General features: G+C 42.0%; 1 protein-coding gene across 1 annotated transcript in view; it reads left to right on the top strand.

Moving 5' to 3' along the window:
- The first annotated feature begins 1,404 nt into the window (after nucleotides 1-1,404).
- Nucleotides 1,405-23,771, top strand: part of LOC148026355 (uncharacterized) — a 58,175-nt gene continuing 35,808 nt past the window's right edge. Inside the window, exon 1 of the mRNA XM_087690772.1 lies at nucleotides 1,405-1,979. Within this exon, the coding sequence (XP_087546898.1) occupies nucleotides 1,698-1,979 (282 nt within the window). The 5' untranslated portion in view covers nucleotides 1,405-1,697. The remainder of the gene's footprint in view (nucleotides 1,980-23,771) is intronic.

Raw genomic sequence — 23,771 nt, 5'->3', positions numbered from 1 at the left:
GAAGATGGCTCAACCCTATATATAATGATATAGACCAAGATTCTTTCACTTGGATGGCTCAACACTATGAGAACATTATAGATAATGATATAGACCAAGATTCTTAATTAGAAGATGGCTCAACCCTATAGATAATGATATATACTAAGATTCTTTCCCTTAAGAGCACATTATATTTTATGGACCACCTCTTTTGAAACCAAAACTAATATTACATTCTCATGTTGGCCAAAGGCTCAAAGATATATACATGATAAAACATTGCATGAAAACAAAACTTATCATGGGAGGTGGAACACACAAGCATGGAAAATGCAAATAATTCAATAGCTCAAATACGTATCTCATATTTATGGAAAATTAAATAGACTTATGTTTTTATGACTACATTTACTATTCTACTTTTGATGTATAATGTTATATAAATATAAAAGCTATTGCCTTCTAAGCTCAAAACAACTTTATTGCCATATGATTTTCTATTTTGCAAGGTACTATTTACCAAGATGATAATATTGGCCTCCACTATGAAACATGACTGAAACTAGTGTTCCTTGCATGCTTCGTGTGTATGGAATGCTAGGCTACTTTGAGAGGGAAGTGAAATTACAATGTAGTATCACTTTTGCAGTTTTTCCTCTTCTCTTTTACCTTTTCTCATTTCTTTTTTCTCTCTCTTCTATATATCTCTTTCTTATCTTCTTGTCCTCTCTTTCTCTCTCTCTCTCTCTCTCTCTATATATATATATATGCACAACAAGGTAGCGTGGCAAGAAAGGCAACTCAATAGCAATAGTGGGATAGAGCAGCAAAGAACATGAAATAGCAATGCATGGTGGATGACAATATAGAAGTGGAAGAGCAATAGAGCAGGGACACATTGATGTTAAAATGAGTGGTAAGGTGGTTGATTGGTAGGGTCAATAAGGTGGTGGCAACTATGTGGGCGTATTACATAGCTACAAAACCATAATAGGATAGACATCATTCAAAGTTCAAAAGTTTGGCAACATATTATAGGTTTGGGATGCTCTTTGGAAGTTCATGACTTTCCTCGATGACAACCAAAATCATATAGTAAAGATTTCTTTCCTTCATTTGACGGTAAGTGCTTTCTAACTAGCACACATTTTTTATTATGTGATGCCATGATGGCATTTGTATTGGAAGATGGGACATCTCGCAAACCTTGAAAGGAGCCTTTCATCGCGAAGGATCTATTCGTTCTGAAGAATAATGTGTTGCGAAGCTATGCAATTGAGGGGATTTGATCCAACGACTGCTTCGAGCTAGACACCCAACCCTTTTAAAAAAAGTGTGATGTCATTTCTGGCAGGTTATTAAATGCACTCACAACACACTATGCAAGTAGAGCTGATCCACTAGTCCATCCCTAGGAATTGAACTTGGCTTCTTATGCAACCCACACAAATGCATTAAGGATTGGTCTAAATGCTAGTGTGTAAGGATACCCCTGAGATGCTCCCCGTGAACGTAAATCTCTCCGTGCCGGAGAAGATCGCTGAAAGTCCAGGCTGATATGCCCCTGCAGCTGCTTCCGGAGATCGATCTTTCATCGAGAGACATCAATCAATCACCTTCAGCTGTTTTTGAGATCGATCTTCTCATCAGGAGACCTCCGTCGCCGGCGGTTCTTTTTTGAGATCGATCTTTCATCAGGAGATCTATCCATCAACATGCGCTTCTTGTTCAACATGGCGCGAGCGAGGAATAGGAGGAGGAACAGCAGCAGCAGCATCCTAATGCGATCCCTGCTCGCCCCTCTCTGCATCCTTCCGTTGCTGCTCCTGCAGCTCTTCGTCGACCCCTCGCCCCCTTTCTCCTTCTCCGCCCTGCCTCCCCCTCCCCCTCCTTCGCGCTTCCCTCTTTTGCTCCTAGACTCCTCCCGTTTCTGCACCGGCGGCCCTCACTCCAGTTGCTTCCCTCGCATCCATGGCCTCTGCATCTCCTCCTCGCAGGTCATCTCTTCCTCTCTCTTCTTGATCCCTTAATCGTCAGATTCTGTCAGTGGATTTTTTTCCCCAAAAAGCAGACAAAACAAATGAAAACCTGTTTCTGCACCGTTAATTTTTGTTTATGTGCAGCTCACTGTCCACAAAAAACACTCTCAGTTGCAGATTCAAAACCCTTTAACTCAAAATTTTGGAGGGATTTTTCAATGAAATGATACATATTTGCCATTTTACGACTAAAATTTTTATGAATTTCAAGGATTTAAACTTAATGTTGCCGATGGGGTGTAGCCCAAGTCCAAGTGGTTTGAGTGTGTGGGTGTGTAAATGGGTGCGTGAGTTCCAACCCTGGATATAACCTTGAGGCATCTTGCATCTTTCAAATTTCAAGCCTTCTCAAAAAAAAAAAAAAAAGGCTTAATCTTTTTTTTTCCCAGTTCAGTCTACCCTCAAACCTCGTTTCTTGGTGAACATGGATGTACTATGTCGCCTCATAATGGCAAACTATCATCAAATCATCATAAAGTTTACAGCACATCTCAAGAGCTTGCATAACTCTGAGTGCTGACTTGTCTTTGAGTGAGGGTTTGCCCTTGGCCTGTATATAAGCCAAACGCCATGTAGAAGATGTTGCTATGGGGGAGCCTTCCAAGGTCCTTAGGGCCAATGATGATGCGGGTATGGAGGTAGACTCCTATGCCTCTCACACCAAAGATAAGGGTCCAAACTTGCAAGCCATTGATCAAGCCTTTATGTTTGGTATGTTCAAAGTTAATAATGCTAGGAAACAAGCTTTTTGTGCTAATGCTAAGAAGATTGATAAGGTTGAAATGGAGTGATCAATAGAGAACCTCTGTTAGAGGTACTTTGGTTTTGTTTCATTTGATCTTTACTTGCATAGATACCCTAATGCTAGATGATGATGATTGATGTATCATCTAGCACAATAGGCATATAGATGCATCATGGAGAGGAGCTGGACTCAATAGATATTACTTTAATAATACTACAGAGTGGGCTGCCCTTGATGTTAGACATCAAGTCTTTGCTGATTGCTTGATTGCTTGATTCTGTTCATCTCCCTTTGATGATTACCTTTAGGATGAGATGTGCCGACAAAATAAAACACCACATGCGAAAGGTAATCTCTTCTTGATGATTACGTTGGTCTATAATCTCGTGAGGGATGTACTGAATGAGACCTTCTTCATCCATAGTAGGCAACTCATCAACTATTTCCACTTGAGTACCATAAAAGGGTTTGAGTTGGCTAACATGAAACACATTATGAATCTTAGTGGAAGAGAGCAGTTTCAATCTATATGTTAAGTCTTCAATATGCGTCAAGATCCTGTAGGGTCCATAAAACTTGTAAGTTTATTATTGGCGCCATCCTTTAAAGTAGAGTAATGAGAGTTGGGTACTTTTAGCAAGACTAACTCTTCTTCTTGGAACTCTAAAGGTTACTTCTTTTTATCAACGTACATGTTCATTTGATCTTGGGTCTTTCTAAGATTCATCTGACACTGTTAAGAAGGGTTTGCATTCTTTCTAATTTTTCTTTCCCATGAGGGTTGATCTTCTCACTGAAAATGATTGTCGGTAAGGGCACCTTGTAACCATACATAGCCTAAAAGGATGAAACCCCAATACTAGCATGAGTAGAGTTTTTATAAGCAAACTCAACTAAATGCAACCATGAATCTCATGCATGTTACACATCTTGATAGAAATGGTGAATGTAAGTCTTCAATCACTTATTTACTCTTTTTGTTTGATTATCAGTTTGCAAATGATAGGTTGTAGAAGAAGCCAACTCAGTACCCATAGAGTTGAACATTGCCCATCAAAAGTTGCTTATGAACTTGGTATCTTTGTCACGTATAATCACTTGTGGTAATCCATATAATCTAAAGATCTGCTCCATGAACTGACAAGCCACTTGTGAGGCAGTAAACTACGTCTTGGTGGGAATAAAATGGATTGCCTTGGTGAGTCTATCCACTACTACGTAGATGATATTCCATCCCTTTTTGATGATAGGTAAGCGAGTAATGAAATCCATGGTAATATGTGTCTGTTTGCCTTCAAGGATAGGTAATGGTTGCAATAAACCACTTAGCTTATGAGTGCTGTCTTTATTCTGCTAACAAGGCATACACTTAATGACATAATCCCTTGTATCTCTCCACAATTCTTTCTAGTGAAAGCTTTTGTTGATTTTCTCATAGGTCTTAAATACTCCAAAAAGTCTAGTTATAGGGGAAGAATGCAACTCCTCTATAATTTTCAGTCTAAAAGAAGAAGTAGAGGGAATAACAATCCTACCGTTAAGCTAGATTAGGCCACAATCTGAAAATTTAAGTTTTTTTTCATGAAGTCTTATTGTAATTTTTGAAATATATGGTTGAGCTCATCATCCAAAAGGTAGGTCTCGTGTAACTCCTAAATCCAATCACTATGTAGCTCTGTTATAGTTGAAACCTTGCATGTCCACATCCTGGAAAAAGAACCGATTACTATAGTGTTCTTACTCCTTGTATGAGTGATGGCAAAATCATAATTTTGTAAGGTAGCTACCCATCCATGCTACTTGGAAGTGAGATTTGATTGAGAAAGGAAGTACTTTAGGATCTTGTGATCAGTTTGAATTCTAAATCGGCTGCCTTATAAATAATGGTGCCATTTTTTTATTGCATGAGAATAGCTAATATTTTTTGGTCATAGAAATTCATAGCCACCTCCTTATTTGTGAGCTTGCGGCTCTCAAAGGCAATAACTCCATGCTCTTGTAACAATATAGCTCCTATGTGATAGCCATTGGCATCACAGTGTATAGTAGACTCTCTAGAGAAATTTGGGCATACCAAAATAGGAGTAGAAGTAAGAAGTACCTTTAATTGGTTGAAGCTGCAATTTGCAAGGGCATTCCAAAAGAAGGCGTCATTTTTAAACCTATTAGTCAAAGGAGTTGCTATAGTTGCATAATGCTTAATGAATCTACGATAGAATGACGATAGACCAATAAATTCTCTAAGTGAAATAGTGGTAGTAGGTGTTGGCCAATCTTTGACACATTGCACCTTCGTAGGATTGACATGTATCCCTTTCTCACTAACAATATGGTCTAAGTACACATCTATCTACATAAAAGAACATTTTTTCTCCTTAGCAAAGAGTTTATGGAGTCTCAATATATCAAAACTTCCTCATATGTAACAAATGATCTTGTAGTATCTTGTCGTAAATCAGTATGACATCTAAGAAAACAAGGACAAACTGAAAGAGGAAAGGTTGTAAAATCTTATTTATTAGACTTTGAAAGGTAGTTGGAGCATTGGTAGACCCAAATGACATCATCAAGAAATGATACAATCCATGATCAGTCCTAAAGGCTGTTTTAGCTTCATCACCCTCTCGTATACGGATCTAATGATATCTTGATCTCAATGGAATTTTGGTAAAGAACCTAGCCTCCTTGAGCTCATCAAGTAAATCATCCACTTTGGAAATTGGATATTTGTTATTCATTGTGATCTTGTTTAGATCCTTGTAATCAATGCACATCTTGAAGAATCCATTTTTTTTTTCACTAACAAGACTAAAGAAGCATATGGTGAGAAACTAAGTTCAATGAACCCCATCTCTAAAAGCTCCTTGATTTACTTGGCCTATTCTTCATGCTTAAATTTAGACAATCTGTAGGGTGGCTTATTAACTGGCTTTGATTATGGCTCCAAATTTATAGGATGATCTACTGCTATTTTAGGAGATAATAAAGTAGGCACTTCAAACAAATCTCTTTACTTCTCAAGTAGAGCTTTTAAAGCTGGATGCTCAATTGATTTCTTGGGCTGATCCTCAACCTCTTTATTCAAGTGTAAAAAGAAAATTTGAGAGAATCTGTTTGATAGCTATCTTGGGATGTGTGCTTAGAATTGAGAGCCTAGGACTTGAATTCTAGCTGTTGAAATTGAGGAATTTTAGGGAGATTCAAGAGACTAGTCAATATTAGATTTGGGGCTGAATTTGTCTTTGAAGGAGTAGGATGAAGACCAATTCTCAAGCAAATCAAGGCGTAAATTGGTTTGAAGGCTTATTGGTCAATTTCAACAGCAAGAGGCATTTGGATTAGCGGAGGGGATCAGAGAATCTCAATTGTACTCCATCCATTTGCAATAAAAGTTAAATAAATATTGCAAGGGGCACGAGTTTTGGGGCCAACAAGTTGTTCATTGTTCAAGATTGAAGTGATAAAGTGTGCATTTTTAGTTTATGTGAAATTTATACTTGTTGTAGTTAGTGTTTAATCAGGTTTTTTAACCATCCTATTTGAGGAGGAAGGCTAGTTTCACTATCACTATAAACGATGATTATGTGCTTCTCAATATGGATTCAGTTGTCGGTCTACGCGTGGAGCAATTTGATGCACAACGATACTTGATCACGAATGAGAAGCAATGTATTAGTGAGTGAAAGAGAGTACAATGCTCGAGGCGAACACCGTGAATAATGCCACACTTATATGCTAATGAGGGACAAAGTGTCTATTTATAATAAAATGAGACCCTAATGGCTTAACCATCATAGGAATTCCTAGGTAAGACTCTAGAGTTTCTCTACTGCACATGCAGTTGTTGTAGAGAATGCTCTAGTTAGAGAGCCTTAGTATGATGATGATGGGAACGTCATCAGTGATGGAGACATTGGTGTGTCAGAGTAAAGCAATGTGGAAGCGAATGACCAAGGCAAAGAGAGTGTGTGTGTGTGTGTGTGTGTATAGAGAGAGAGAGAGAGAGAGAGAGAGAGAGAGAGAGAGAGAGAGACAGGAAATCTGCAGTGAAGAATGCTGTATAAGGATGCAGAAATATACATCGGTGCAGAGAGAATATTTGCGTATGTCTCTACCTCGAAGATCTTAGTCTCCGTCAGCCCCGAGGGCAGTCTCCACTGTGTGTAGCTTGAAATTTGTGAAAACAACTGTTCGAGATTGCTGAAATCAGGGCCAATAAATAGGCCAAGAAAAATTCTAAAAATAATGCAGGTGGACTGCATTTAATACAGCCGACCAGTCGACTGGACAGCAACTGTCTGACTGCACTATCCGATTGCAGCAAACTGGCTGATTGTGCCATGTGGCACTTGCGTTCCCTGCCCCCTGCTGTATGGACTGACGGCCATGTGGATTGCTTGGAGAAACTGCTGCAAAATTCCTTGGATCTAAAACTGTGTGTCCAGGGAATGCCAATCTCTAACACCCCCTCTCAGATCATGGATACGGCAAAAGGCTGAGGGATTTGGAGTGCTGCTGAAGTAAAGCCCAGGGAAGTGCCTTGATAAACAAATCTGCAGACCAGGGAAATGGTCCCATCTAGGATCTTCTCCTGAATGAAATGGTACTGGATCTCAATATACTTCGTCCGAGCATGAAATACAGGATTCCGAGCCAAAGCAATGCCACTCTCAATGTCGCACTACTGAAGAACAGTAGGATCTGGTCAGTCTATGGGGAGCCAAGCTCCTCCAAGAGCTTGCAAAACCACACTGTCTCACATTTAGAAGACGCCACTTGATACTCTGCCTCGGTCGAAGAGAGGGCAACCATGGGTTGCTTCTTGCTGCTCCATGAAACAACACCAACACCCAAGATAAAACAATAACCTGTTGTGGACCTCCGATTATCCACATCACCAGCCCAATCTAGATCACTCCAACTTGTAAGTACCAAGTTTGTAGCACCTATAACAATGGGATAATGGATCCCAAGATCAGGAGTCCTCTGTAGGAACTGCAAAATCCTCTGTGCAGCTTGTCAATGCACTCATGAACTTGGCCAGCATGCCTATAGCATAGCATAAGTCAACATGGGTATTAAGAAGCCAGATCAAGGAACCAATCAATTGCCTATATCGGGTAGCATTCGCCAAAGGAGAATTGGAATAAGTTGTAGCCTTCCAATTCAGATCCATAGGAGTTAAGAGAGACTTGCATCCCTCCATCTCACACATAGTTAGGAGCTCTTGTACATACCGTTGCTGGGAAATAAAGATCCCTCTCGGAATTTGATAGATCTCATGACCTAGAAAGAAGTGAGAAGTCCCATATCCGTCATCTCAAACTTCTCATGAAGTGCTACCTTCGTCTGCTCGACCATTTGAGTATAGTTACCTATCACAATCAAGTCGTCCACAAAAAGGACAAACACGACTGCCACTTGAGGTGTGTACATACATCTGAGGGTCAGCTTTGGAACACCAATACTCTAATTTCTCTTGGAGGAACGAGTCAATTTTCTCATTCCAAGCATGGGAAAATTGCTTAAGGCCATAGAGAGCCTTCTATAACTTGTACACCTTACCAATAGAAGAACTTCACATCCAGTTGATAGACCAGCCATCTCCTATGGCTAGCCAAGGCAAAAACCATGCGAATAATGGCCATTCAAGCTATAGGGGAAAAAGTATCTGGAAATCAATGCTTAGGCGCTGTGCAAAACCTTTAGCAACAAGGCGGGCCTTCTACTTGTTCAATGTGCCATCGCTGCAGTACTTGGTCTTGAAGAGCCATTTGACTCCAATGATCTTATGAGGAGGCTTCGGCAGGAGATACCAAGTGCCATTTCTCTCAATCGACTCCAGCTTCTGCTCCATCGGTTTTCGCCAATGATCATGTTGTAAAGCCTCCTTCAGGGAAGTGGGCTCCCGATCTTGCATGACACGAGTCATTAAATAATAATTAGTGTAAACAAGCTCAGTGTGGTGTGCTTTGTTCCTCTGAGAATGCCGCGGGCCATCCTATGGTTGCTATTCCTTAGGGACCCCCTCAATCCCTGCATAACGAGGAGTGTCACGAGCCCAACGAGGAGGCGAGATCTTGCCTCGTCACTCTCCATCTGCTAAAGTTTTTGGAAGGTCCACCGATAGCAGGGGAGCAATTGGTGAAGCCGGTGGTTGAGAACTAAGCTCCTCATCTGAAGAAGAGTTCTCAAGAGGCACAGGTTCTAGAGGAACAATTGCTGGCATCCAACTATCATTGGGATCTGCAAGAACAGGGTGTTTCGTACCCCCCTCTGAAACTAGAACTTCCACGAACTGAACATCACGCCTCGTGTAGACATCTCGCTTAACAGGATCATATAATTGGTAGCCTTGAGACTGCGAGCTATAGCCCATAAACACCTGTCTTTTGGAAGTTGCATCAAACTTGTCACGCTGTGTCTTCGGGATGTGAATATAGGCATCACACCCAAAAACCTTGAAATAAGAAAACATTTGGCTTAGGCTCAAAGTATACCTCATATGGAGTCATATCAACAATAGCAGAAGAAGGGGAACGATTAAGGATGGTAATTGTGGTAGCCACAATCTTAGACCATAGACATTGAGGTGTTTGACGATGCTCCATCGTGGTATGAGCCATCTCGATCACACTGCGATACTTCTGTTCCAAGATGCCATTCTTCTGAGGGGCGTTTGTATTGGCAAACTCTTGGTGAATACACGATCTGCACAAAAACGAGCAAACTCATTAGAAATAAATTCTCTGTCCTTATCTGATCGTAAGGTCTTCAATGTTGGGCCCAATTGGTTCTCCTCAAAGAGCAACCAATCCTGAAAGTTGGAGAAAGCCTCCGACTTCAGCTTCAAGAAATAAGCCCATGTCATTTTGTTGTAATCATCCACAATTAGCATGAAATACAAGCTCCCTTAAAGGGACTCTGTCCTCATCGGTCCACAAAGATCGGTAGAAACAAGCTCCAAGGGTGCTGAAGATTGCCTTGAAGCCTTGCTGGGAACAACCTCACGGGTCCGCTTTCCGCGGATACAAGATACACAAGGCTGCTGGCTCACCACAATATCCGACAAACCTCAAACAAGCTATCTCTTTGATGTTGTCCAAAGGTAATCATAATTGAGGTGGCCAAACCGAGCATGCCAAAGCTTGGACTGAGTTTGTGAGGTAAGAAGAAGAGAAGTCAAGGCAGAAGAAGACCGCAACTTGTGGACACCATTCTCCTCATAACTTGAAGAAAGAACTTGTCTTGATCCTCGATCAAGCATTTGAAAAGAATCCACATTAAATTCGAGGCCGAGGGCACAAATCTTGTGCACTGAAAGTAGATGGTACCCCTAAGTCGGCACATAAAGTACCTTGGAGGTATGGGCACCACCACATCCATCTGGAATAAGAAGCATGTTGCCTCGTCCCTGTATAGGAATAGACAAACTGTCACCAATGAGAATCTAGCCATGCGAAGGCGGCAAATGAGCAACACCTGCTGAAGAAGAGTTATGTGTTGGAAGGCACCATTGTCAACAATCCACTCCCAAGTGTATGGGGCCGTCAACGCAGTATCAAAAGTTGTCAGGGGCAAATCCTCAACCATCTCCAAGTGGAGGAAAGCAGCTGATGAGGGAGTAGCCACTGCTCTGGAATTCTTTGAGATTTCTCATTCTTTTTCTTCTCCTTCTTCTCCTTGTTGGGGCAATCCTTCCTCCAGTGACGCGTTTTGCCACAAGTGTGACAAGTAGACTTCTTTTTTTTGTACTCCTTAGATTTGTCCTCCTCCTCCTTCTTTTGGTCCTTCCCCTTCTTTTGAGAGGATTGACCAACCAAGGTCTCAGATTTAGAAGCATTGGTCCCTCTCAATTGCTTCTCTTGGTCCAAGACCTTAGGAACCGACTCTTCCCACCAGAGAGTCTTGGACCACCTTAAAGCAATCAAGGCGGAATAAAAACCACTGAAATGGGGCGGTAATTGTGAAAGAAGAGTTATCGCCATGTCTTCAGAAGTGATCACCTTCCTTGTGTTTTGAACTTGCATTTGAAGCTGCCTCAGCTTGTTGATATGCTATTGCATAGAAGATGACTTGTTGACACTCATGGTCCACATCTGCACTTTCAAAGAAACTCGCTTCATGACAATCATCCGATTGTACAGCTGATTAAGATTCAGCCATATCTCTTGGGCCATTGTCAAATGCCCAATATGAGAGAAAACAACTATAGTACATGAGAGAGAAAAACGAGCAAATGCGAGCATTGAGTTTATCGCAATGTGCCTGAGCCTTTGCCAACTCTGCCTTATCAATGGAAGAGAGTCTGGACTTATCTTGCGAAGAAGGACGATGGATAGCCTTCGTAACAAGCTCCGCCAAATCATAGGACTCTAGAATGGCAAGTATCATGACCTGCCAAATGTGGTAATTCTTGCCATTGAGCTTTTGATTTGATGGAAGAGCCGGTAAGACAGGCACCTTCCAATTCATGATCGCTTGAAACTCTGTCTTGGCCTCAGAAGACACCATGTACAATGCCTGCACAAAACACAAAAAGTAGTCCCCTCTAATTGTGAGAATACAGCCTACTAGGGCTCTTGTGTGCTCGTCACACTCTTCCACCCACTGGAGGCGATGAAAAGGTAAAATCTGCACTTGAAGGCCCAAAATTGTTGGAAAATGGTAGCCAACTATGGAGAGAGAGAGAGGAGAGACAATAACAGCAAGAGAGTGAGCTGAAGCAAAAAGAGGAGTGTACTTGCTAGAATGAAAGATAGAGTGAAAGTACAACTTATGTTTAGGTCAAGGGTTTTGACCTAACCAGCCTTCCACCAACTAACTAGAGTTAGGTTTATTTTACTCTAGAGCCTAGTGTCACTACTTTAAGTTTCTAAGACACTAGGTATACACACCTTATATTGACACTTTAATAAGTGTCCACACCACACAAATTACATTGGGTGCTGCCCATAGAATTGGCAAATTCTAACACCCCCTTGCAGTGCCAATGTGATGAAGTACAAGGATGATCAATCACCAAAGGGTAACAAGTTTAAGGACTTTCGAAAAGCCTCAAACTTCTCGCGTGGTAGTGTCTTGGGTAAAATGTTTGCAACATTTTTTTGTGTGGGTACATACGTCAAGCTGATCTCTCTTGCATAGCATCTCTCTCTGACATAATGGTAATGCACCTCTATGTGTTTCGTGCGAGCATGAAACACAGGATTTCATGCTACTGCAATAACACTTGACTATCAGAAAGAATCGGTGTAGGACCCTCCAATGGTAAACGTAGATCAGCCAACAATTTGTGCAACCATACACATTCCACTGTTGTGGTGAAGGCTGCCCTGTACTCAGCCTCATAAGACGTGGTAGCCACTGTAGGCTGTTTCTTGCTTAGCCATGAAATGCATGAACGGCCTAGAAAGAAACAGTGTCCACTAGTAGATTGCCTAGTGTTTGCATCACCAGCCCAATCTGAATCATTGTAAGCCTGTAAGTGCAAGTCTCCCCCCTAGGAAATAATAATGCATGTGACTGGATACCTTGCAAATATCTGAAGATCCGCTTAATAGCTTGCTAATGTATGGTCTGTGGACTATGCATATACTTGCTCACCTAAGATATTGCATACTGAATGTCATGGCGTGTGTTGCAAAGATAAATAAGACAGCCAACAACTTGGCTGTAAATTGCAACATGAGACGTCTCTTCACCATCATGCATAGACAGCTTTAAGCTTGGCTCCATAGGAGTGCAAATAGGTTTCCAATCTTGCATACTAAACCTATGTAATAGCTTATCCACATATTGTGATTGTGACATGATGATACCATGCTGATTTTGGGTGAATTGAATCCCCAAATAGTAGTGTAGGCAGCCCATATTTGACATAGCAAGTGCATGTTTTAATTCAACCTTAAAATCTGCAATTTTTTCTTGTGTAGGTCTAGTGAGCAGCATGTCATCTACATAAAGAATGATAATCAGCAAGTCCCTCCCCTCATTCTTAATGTGTAAAGTGGGAGCAATTGGGACTATTTTTGAACCCTTTGCTAGCTAAATAAGCATCAATTTTGGAGTACCATGCATGAGTAGCTTGTTTGAGACCATAAAGAGCTCTATGCAACTTGCATACCATGTGCTCTTTCCCTTCAACCACAAACCTTGGAGGTTGTGACACATAAACATCCTCATGCAAATCCCCATTCAAGAATGCTGTCTTAATGTCCAATTGATGTACTTTCCAGCAATAATTTGCAGCCATAGCAATCACACATCTCACCGTACTCATACGGGATGTAGGAGCAAAAGTTTCTTCATAATCTATGCCCTTCTTTTGTGCATAGCCTTTTGCTACCAATCGTGCTTTGTACTTGTCAATTGTACCATCAGCCTTGCATTTGAGTTTAAAAACCCATTTTGTGCCAATGGCCTTCTTGCTAGGTGGTAAATCCACAAGATCCCATGTAGAGTTAGTGGCAATAGAGTCTAACTCATCCTGCATGGCCTGCATCCAATGTACATCTTATTGAGCTTGGTCGAAGGAAGTAGGCTGATCATCATCCAATAGTGAGCTCATAAACACATGCTCATCACAATCATCTACTTTCGTAAAATCAATCAAAAGTGCCCCCCCTACATCATTTGCTGCATTCCTGGCAGCCCTTCTAGTGCGTTGAGGTATAGGAGCATCCATTTTACTCTCTTGGAGAGTCTGTAACAGCCATCTTGGGACTATTTTGGCTGCATTTACAGCAGCCCTTTCATGTTGTACTGCTTCTTCCACTGCATGTGGCAAACCATCATCGATATCTTGCTGTTTGGGAGCATATGGTGCAGCATCAGCTTGCTGTATTAAGTCTGCCCTGCCATTTACAGCAGGCACGGACTCCAAAGTAAGTGGCAAAAGACCCTCAAAGACATCACAAATGTCATGGGTGGTTGGCGTTTGTGTTAGCATATTAGTTAGCTCAGGTGTGAGTCTGTGCTGTAGAGGCTACATCATTTTATGTAGTATTTATCTGGCATTTTTTGGAGTGCTTTCTAGAGCTAGGGAGCATTTAATGCTGGTCGGCCAGCATTAAATGCTGGCCGACTGCATTTATTGCTCCCCCAATTTTATGTCTATTTATTGCTAGGGCTCTTGCTCCTCTAGTGTACTTCAGCCATCATTTGTGGATTCTTCTTGGGAGAGAGGAGCCAGTGCCAGGGTGCCCACACAGCCAATGACTCACTATTGTATGTTGCTGTCTCGTGTTCGATGTGGACTCCGTTTCCCGAGCATACATCTGAGTTCTCATCCATATTTGTGTTCATTCATTCATTCTTTCTCTTGTCTTGTGTTTCAACAGTTTATTTCAGCATGTTGTTTATGCTTCCATTGCTGCACCACTTTTGACATGGTATTAGATTTTAGGATTTGTGTTTCTGCTGTCTTTTATGCTGATTTCAGGACTGTTTTCCCTCTTGGTGATCATGCAACTGCTGCTTCAATTAGGTGACCGATTTTGCCTGCGTTTTTTGTTGACGTTAGCATTTGTACAGCTTGTGCATCCATTTCAGCCTGCGTTTTGGTGTTTTTGCATCTCCTTCTGGCTGGGTGCTTACATCATCAGGTCGTTTTTGTTGTTTTTGATAGTTTTTGACTGATTTCTTGACTTTTACTCAGTAGCTTTTGTCTTATTTTGATCAGATTTTGGGTTATACTGCATGTGAACTCTTGCTTTTTGCAGTCTGTGCTTGTGGTTTGGTTGTGTTCCCTCTCCCAATCCCTTCTTTTCTCTATTTCTTTTCTAAATCCTCTCTAGATGGCTCCTCCATGCACATCAACTGATGACAAGCTCCATGGACTTGATTATTACATGTGGAGTGTGGTGATGAAGGCTTGGTTTATTGAGAAGTGGTTATGGTACATGGTTAACGGAGCTGTGGCACGTCCTCGACAACCTTCTCCTGTTCCATCTGCTTTTGATGAAGACAACCATGAGGAGGTTGTGCTTACATGGGATTCGGATGATGCCTGTGCTTATTCGGCATTACTTCGAAGTCCTACCGGTGGCCACCTCCTGTACGACAACTTAAGATGTATGGTTGAAGTTACAGTTGATGTACGAGGCTCCTTTCACCATGAGGGCCGTTACTCTCTATGGCTAGCTCCAACAACTGAAGTTTGAATCCACAGATACAATTCAATCCTTCCTACTTCGTGTTACCCAACTCCAGGATCAGCTTTGCACTATACAGTCTAGCCTATCAGAGGCACATCTTGTTGTTACGGTACTCTACAAGCTTCCATCAGGAGTTTGATGGAGTGGCGAATGCTTTACGGGCGCAGACATCTATGACTCCTGTCAGTTTTCTTCACATCTCCTCCATGCTACTTGAGCATGAGGCTACTTTGCGACTATAGGGGAGGCTTCCGTTACATTATGGAGGTTCAGGTGAGGCTATTGCAGCTTCAGAGAGGGGTTCGAAGATGAAAAAGTCGAAGGCCCAATGTTACCACTGTGGCAAGAAAGATCATTTAAGGAAGGACTACAAAGAGTTAGCAGCTTCCAGGAATAAAAAGAAGCAGAAGACGAAGCGAGATGCGGACTCCTCCGACGAGTCATTATCTGCCTCAGATTCCGATTCCGATCCTCCAGCCAAGGCAAAGTCCCAAGTGTGGAAGGGATCCTCTTCTTTGGATCATGGGAAGGGCTTAGTGGCATCTTCCTCCGCTGCTTTCTAGTGGTGGTGATGCGGACATCCCGCACGACCCTCCAGTGCCAGAGAGGGAGTGTGAGCGGGTAGTGAGATGGGGCGGCCGTGCCTCATCTTTATGTCTATACATATGCACAGGATCTAGAGAGGGACATCGCTGACGCATCGACCAAAGTCTGGCAGGTACAAATCTTGGAGCTAGGATTGGCATCTAGGTTCATGATGGGCTGGTTACTTGACAGAGAGTGGGAGGCTTTCGTTTGGAGCCTACATGAGGGGACACTTTGGCAGTTTTGGCTGAAGGTGGGGATTCCATGGTCACATGTTCAGAGACATGTTTGGCAAATTGGTCTTGTATGTCCTGAGTGACATAGGTGACATAACACAGAGAGCTGCTATGATTCTTCTCTATTTTCAAGTGGACGTCAGATACTCTCCGAGGCATCAAGGTGGTGGGCTGGCCACTCATGGCTTGGATATCCATAGTTCTTCTGGTGGTTCTATGTATCGTTTATGATTCCCCATCATTGTACTATTGTATTGTATCCCATCACCCTTGATTTGAGAGAGGGTGTTAGTATATTAGTCAGCTCAAGTGTGAGTCTGTGTTGCAGAGGCTACATCATTTTATGTAGTATTTATTTGGCATTTTTTGGAGTGCTGTCTAGGGCTGGGGAGCATTTAATGCTAGCCGACCAGCATTAAATGTTGGCTGATTGCATTTATTACTCCCCCCATTTTATGCCTATATATTGCTAGGGCTTCTCCTCCTCTGGTGTACTTCAGCCATCATTTGTGGATTCTTCTGGGGAGAGAGGAGCCGGTGCCTCAGTGATTCACTGTTGTATGCTGCTGTCTCACGTTCGATATGGATTCCGTTTCCCGAGCATACATCTGAGTTCTCATCTGCATTTGTGTTCATTCATGTATTCTCTCGTCTTGTGTTTCAACAGTTTATTTCAGCATGTTGTTTATGCTTCCATTGCTGCACCACTTCTAACAATTTGAAACTGATAATGTGAAAATGCAGCATTTTCAGCAAATAGGACATCCCTATTGACAAAGACTTTCTTCTTGCGTGGGTCATACAAGCGATAGCCCTTGCTCCCCGAACTGGAGCCAATAAATATGCATTTTACAACCTTGTCATCAAGCTTCCCACGAAGCTCTTTCGGAACATGTGCATAGGCTATGCAACCAAACACTCGAAAGTAGTCTACTTTGGGTTTCTTGCCATGCCAAGCTTCGAATGGTGTGATTGTCTTCAGTGCCTTAGTGGGTGCATGATTCAAGACATGATTTGCACACTGAAGGCCTTCTAGCCAAAATTGATGAGGTAGCCCCTCGCTTTTTAGCATACAACAGGTCATCTCCAGAAGAGTCCGATTCTTCCTTTAGCAACACCATTTTGCTGAGGAGTCATTCTAACAGTGGCTTGATACGTAATGCTATGATCAAGCAAATATGTCTCAAAAGCACAAGACATATACTCCCCCCCTCTATCTGTGCGAAGTGTCTGCACTTTTAAGTCAGTTTCAGCTTCAAGCTTTGCAACAAGATGTTTAAAATGCATGAATACATTGGATTTTGCCTTCAGCCCATACACCCATGTATACTGAGAGTATTCATCAATAAATGTAACAAAGTACTGATGACCTCCAAGTGCATGTGTCCTCATGGGACCACAAACATCAGAGAGAATAAGCTGCATTTTTCGGACAGCACGCATTGCACCATCCTTTTTAAAGGCAAACCTATGCGTCTTGCCCAAAATACATCCCTCGCATGCATGAGAAGGTGGAGTTTCCACTGGAGGCAATGCATCTACCATATGACACCTTTGAAGGGTCATCAAACTCCCAAAGCTCGTGTCCATAGCAGGCATGACATAGCTCCACATTTTGCATAGTGGACAAAAGAGTAGTGATTGCTAAAGCATCATGAGATTGTCTATCCAACAAAAATAGACCCTTATGTAAGGTGCCGAACAGCCTAAGTGCATAATCCATCTCTTTGTCTCTAACAATGCATTTGTCATTCTCAAAGATGACTTGAAAGCCATGCTTATTAAAAGTAGAGATAGACAACAAGTTCTTTGTAATGCCAGGTACAAACAAGACATCTAGAGGCATGAAATCACAACCATTTGTAGCAGTAATAGTGACTGTCCCAATGCCACATACATCATAACTATTGCTGTTTGCACGTGTAACACGCTTCCCAGCAGGGGTTGAATGCAAAGAGGTAAACAAACACTTTCTGGAAGTGATGTGCATTGACGCCCTAGTGTTAAAATACCATATTTGCTGCGTTTCAGCAGCATTAAATGCTGAATCAGCCATTGAAGAATCATAGCTGCATGTGAGAAATGCACAGTCCTCCTTTACAAAGTTGGCTGAAGTATCATCATCAGTAGATTTGTTGGCTGATGTTTCTTGGACAGCCAAACCGGAGTTCTTTTTCTTCTCTTTGGCCAATCTCTTTTTGCATTCATCGATATAGTGACGGGGCTTCTTGCAATAATGTCATTTCCCCTTCTTTTTAGTCTTTTTTGTGTCTTGGACAATCTTATTTGATGGCTGTCCAGCATCACCCTTCTGCTGATTTTTTATATTTTGCTTGACTTTTCCTTTGCCTTTGAACTTGGAAAGCATAGCCATATCACTTGAACGCAATGCCACATTCTTCCGAGTCTGTTTCTCTTGCAGCAAGAGGCCTTCCAACTCCCTTTACAAAGTTGGCTGAAGTATCATCATCAGTAGATTTGTTGGTTGATGTTTCTTGGATAGCCAAACCGGAGTTCTTTTTCTTCTCTTTGGCCAATCTCTTTTTGCATTCATCGATATAGTGACGGGGCTTCTTGCAATAATGCCATTTCCCCTTCTTTTTAGTCTTTTTTGTGTCTTGGACAATCTTATTTGATGGCTGTCCAGCATCACCCTTCTGTTGATTTTTTACATTTTGCTTGACTTTTCCTTTGCCTTTGAACTTGGAAAGCATAGCCATATCACTTGAACGCAATGCCACATTCTTCCGAGTCTGTTTCTCTTGCAGCAAGAGGCCTTCCAACTCCACAAATGTAAGGGGCTGTTGCCCCCCCTCAAAGACAACATCAAAGAGGTGTAGAAACCAAGATATGACTTTGGAAGAGAGTTCAGTGTGATGTTTACCAATTCAGCATCCTGAATGACCTCATCAACAATGAGTAGTTGCTCATGTGAATCTTGTATGTGAGTAAGGTACTCTGTCATGCTGTCACCTTCATCCACGGTCACATTGGCCAACTCTCTGTGGAGATAGGATATCCTGGCCTCATTGCGTGCTGCAAACATACGCTCAAGTACATCCCATGCTGATTTTGAGGTCTTACAAGACTGAATGCGCGGAATAATTGCCCTTTTCACTGACAAGGCAATCAAAGAAAGTGCATGTGCATCTTTTGAGTCCCATTTCCTCTGATCCTTGGTAGGAGGGAGAGGAGGGGCAGTAGCAATAGCAGCACCAGTATCACCACTAGTAGCACCATCAACTTGTCCTCGAGCGTTACGTTGAGGTGTTTAAGGTGTGAGATCTCTTGGCCGCTGCAAATCACCTATAACATAGTCCCACAAGTCCTTTACCACATGAAGGTTACGGACCATAAAACTCCATAGTGGGTAGTTTGAGCCATCAAGTTTGTCCTCCTGAGTGAGGACACCAAGGATGTTACTTTGATCATTATTCCCTTGACGTGCCATGCTGTCAATGATAGACAAAAATCTGCAGCCAAATAATTCAATGTTGAAGTATAGAGTATACTCCTCAGAGTACCAAAATCCCCCACGGGATAAAGAAACAAGTACTAAACACACAAATGCCAAAGTGTGCACAATGCCACCCAAATCAGTACTCAGCCAGTAAATTACAGCACTATATTGCTGTACTACATCGCCTCAATATGTGTGCCCACAGAAGTACAAAATATAGCAACTTAATGCTGATTCTTACCAAAATTTACTGAAATTTCCCAAAATTCTTTGCCCAATCTGACTGTAACAGCAAATAAATGTTGCTGTACTACTTGTTGGGTAAAAGCCGAGAATTTCTTTTTAAAATTTCAAAGAAATTGAAGAAATTTGTACCTTACAATTGGAATTTCTATAGAAATGTCACCTCAGGATGCATGTCGGTAGTGAACAATAGCTGAAATCTGCATCGTGATGTGTGTCGGATCAAAAAAAGTGAAAAGCCCAAAATTTTCTTGAGCCAACATGGAAGAAATTTCGCAATGTCTATGGGTTTGGTAAAAATTTGCGCAATGGGCCTCCAATCGGACAAAAGCCCTAAATTTTTGGTGGGAATGTCCAAGAAATTGAGAAATTTCTTCGAATTGGTTGTCAATTCGAACTCCGGGAGCAAAAATTATCAAAAGCCCCAAATTTTTGGGCAGCATGACCTGAGATTTAAGAAGAGATGGCTGAAATAGACTGGAAATTCCAAAAATTTCGAGAAAACCCCAAATCTGAATATTAGGGTTTTTGCACTTTTTAGGGTTTGCAGAAATTGGCGGGCAGAGCTGAAAACAGCAGCAGCTCTTACAAAACAGCACTTCTCGGGCTATGTGTGGGACTGCGTGTTGGACTGCATGCAGGGCTGCACGCAGGCTGAAAACAGCAGGTCTGGAGCAGATGACCGAGCTGAACAGATCTGGAGCAAATGGACAGATTTGAAGCTGATGACTGAACTGGACAGATCTGGAGTAGACAAGAGACGGCTCTGCTATATCTCCTCCACTTCAGCAGCACCTCACAGCAGCTGAAAACTCTTCCTTGAGCTGAGAATCAAGCTGGCAACAGTAGGACCTTGGGCAGGATGGCATTGGCTGATGGTGGCTAAATAGAATCCGCGCGTACGAGCTGCTCTGATACCAAATGTTGGAAAATGGCAAGCCAGCTATGGAGAGAGAGAGAGGAGAGACAATGACAGCAAGAGAGTGAGCTGAAGCAAAAAGAGAAGAGTGTACTTGCTAGAATGAAAAATAGAGTGAAAGTACAACTTATGTTCAGGTCAAGGGTTGACTTAACCAGCCTTCCACCAACTAACTAGAGTTAGGGTTATTTTACTCTAGAGCCTAGTGTCACTACTTTAAGTTTCTAAGACACTAGGTGTACACACCTTACATTGACTTTCTTCTCTAACATAAAAAACCAGCAGCAGCTGCAGCAAATCTTCTCCTTTCTCACATGCCCATGCTCGCCTTAGCCTTGTTCTGATGCACAGTCCTCCTTGTCACACTTGAATGCTGAAAACGTAGCGTTGTGTCGCGTTGAAATCTCCTCTTCAAATGGGTCTACCCTAGGTTAGTCCTTCAATGCTATGATATCATGTTACGAGTGAAGCAATGTGGAAGTGAATGACCAAGACAAAGAGTGAACACACACACACACACACACACACACAGAGTGACAGGAAATTTGCAGTGAAGAATGCTGTATAAGGATGCATAAATATACACTGGTGCAGAGAGAATATCTGCATATGTCTCTACCTTGAAGATCTTAGTCTTTGTCAGCCCGAGGGTAGTCTCCACGGTGTGCCGTTTGAAATTCGTGAAAACAATTGTGTGAGATTGTTGAAATTAGGGCCAATAAATAGGCCGAGAAAAATGCTAAAAATAATGTAGGTCGGCTTAATGCAGCTGATTGGACAACAGCTGTGTGATTGCACTGTCCAATTGCAGCAAAATGGCCGACTATACCACATGGATGATGGCACCTGCTCTCCCTACCGCCTGTTGTATGGGTTGATTGCCATGTGGATTGCATAGGGAAACTGCTACAAAATTGCTTAGATCTAAAATTGTGTGTCTAGAGAATGCCAATCTCTAATACGGTGAGCCGTTTGAGGCCCTATCTTAGTGAGGGTGGGCATGTGAGAGAGTGCAATCGAAGAGAAACACGAATACAGTGAAACCAATTTTTTTGGAAAGGGTGGTAATTCCTTGATTAAGCACTTAACTACAGCAATCGGTAAATGAATATAACTTTAAATGTACAAATTACCTTAACAATCTTGGACATTGGACACCTTGTTGGCCACAAAACTAGCGCCTCTTTCGGTATTTCTTTAACTTGATTGCTAATGGAACGAATACAAGTTGAGATTCACAATCTCCTTTGCTGTTTCAAAAAGCCTCTTTGTTGTAGCAACAATCAGTAATCAATTGGAGCCAATTTCCCTTTGATTTTTCACCTAGGACTTGTACCAATGGAACCACCAATTGGCCAAATGCTGCGCCAAAGTCAAAGTCCTGTAAATGCATTTTCCTAGGATATGGTGACGAGGGTGAAACGGGGTATAGATTATGGGATCTTGAGAAAAGGGAAGTAGTACGTAGCAATGATGTTATCTTCCGGGAAGATCGCATGCATAAACAACCTGAAAAGACTGAGGAGGTATGTAGGGTTGTATTCCAGGAAGAAATACATTTTGGACAGCAAAATGTGCCCGTTGTACAACAGCAAATACGTGTTGTAAATGAACTTGCAAATGCAAAAAATAATATTGGAAATGATCAGCCAGCTATTGCCCATAATAATGAGCCACTGGATGTGCAAGAACAGCCAAGACAACAAGCTGTTAATGTTGATTTGTAGGCTGAAATGCCAGGATAGGAAGTTGAAAATGGAAATTTGCAGGAATAGCCAGCAAACAATGATCATTGGGTTAGAAGATCATCTAGGGCTACTAGACAACCTGATAGATTTGTTCTTGGTGCAAACAATGTGGCTGATTATGTCATGTTGACAGACTACGGTGAACCGTCTTGCTTCAAGGAAGCAATGGATAGATAGAACAGCAAGAAATGGTATAAAGCCATGTTGTCAGAGATGGAATCTCTTGAGAAAAATGGCACTTGGGACTTGGTGCAGTTGCCTAAAGGGCAGAAAACCCTTCCATATAAATGGGTTTACAAGATGAAGGTCACTTCTGGTTCCTTGCCAAAGTACAAAGCAAGATTGGTTGCGAAGGGGTACAAGCAGGAACATGGAGTTGACTTCGATGAGATTTTCACTCCTGTAGTCAAGATGACTACATTGAGAACCATTTTGGGCTTGGTTGCAGTTGAAGATATGGAGCTCATACAGATGGATGTAAAGACTGCGTTCTTACATGGTGATTTGCATGAAGACATATATATGCAGCAACCTAAGTGGTTTGTGGCACAAGGGAAAGAGAAGATGGTATATAAACTCAAAAGGAGTTTGTATGGGCTGAAACAAGCACCAGGAGAATGGTATCATAAGTTTGATATATTTATGTAGCCTCAAGGTTTTCATAGAAGTTAGGTGGATCATTGCTTGTACACCAAGAAGGCAGGAGATGGCAGCCTGATTATCTTGGTTCTGTATGTTGATGACATGCTGATTGCTGGCAGGGATACTTATTCCTTGGACTCATTGAAGCAAAGTCTTCATGGCAGCTTTGACATGAAGGATCTTGGTGATGTAAATCACATTCTTGGTATGCGAATACTCATAGATAGGTCAAAATGATTACTCTATCTATCTCAGCAGGAGTATATCTCCAAGGTTTTGTAGTGTTTCAATATGGAAGGGGGGAAAACAATTGGGGTTCCATTGCCTCCATATGTGTAACTTAGTACAGAGGACAGCCCTACATTTGATGATGAGAAGGCTGAAATGACCAAGATATCATATGCTTCAGCTGTTGGCAGTTTGATGTATGTTATGGTTGCTACACGTCCTAACATTGCCTTTGCAGTGGGAGTAGTTAGCAGATACATGGCAAACCCTAGTAAAAAGCATTGGGTAGGAGTGATAAGCATTATGAGATACCTCAAAGGCACAAAGGATTTGTGCATCTGCTTTGGAAAGCAGAAGGTATCTGTCATTGGCTTTACGGATGCAGACTATATTGGTCATGCGGATTGCAGAAAGTCCACTTCTGGGTATGTGCTTACCTTCACAGGAGGAGCAGTCTCTTGGATCTCCATGCTACAAAAGTGTGTTGAATTGTCTACTACAGAGGCAGAGTATGTGGCTGCCACTGAGGTATGCAAGGAGGCTTTATGGCTTTTACGTTTGGTGGGAGAGCTTGGCATTACAGAGTTACCTGTTCTCCATTGTGATAGTCAGAGTGCTATTATGCTAGCACAGAATCCCGTCTTTCATGCAAAGACGAAGCACATACAGGTGAAGTATCACTTCATTAGAGATGTACTTGACAGCAAGAGCATGGAGCTTGTCAAAGTGCATACAAATGATAATCCTGCAGACCTTCTTATGAAGGGTCTTCCAGCAGAGCTGTTT

The sequence above is a fragment of the Lygodium microphyllum genome, chromosome 13 (genome assembly GCF_053477565.2).
Source record: "Lygodium microphyllum isolate KBCC chromosome 13, Lygodium_microphyllum_v1.1.10, whole genome shotgun sequence".
Classification (NCBI taxonomy): Eukaryota; Viridiplantae; Streptophyta; class Polypodiopsida; order Schizaeales; family Lygodiaceae; genus Lygodium; species Lygodium microphyllum.
The sequence above is the reverse complement of the archived record's forward strand: the minus strand, read 5'-3'. Positions and strand labels throughout refer to the sequence as shown.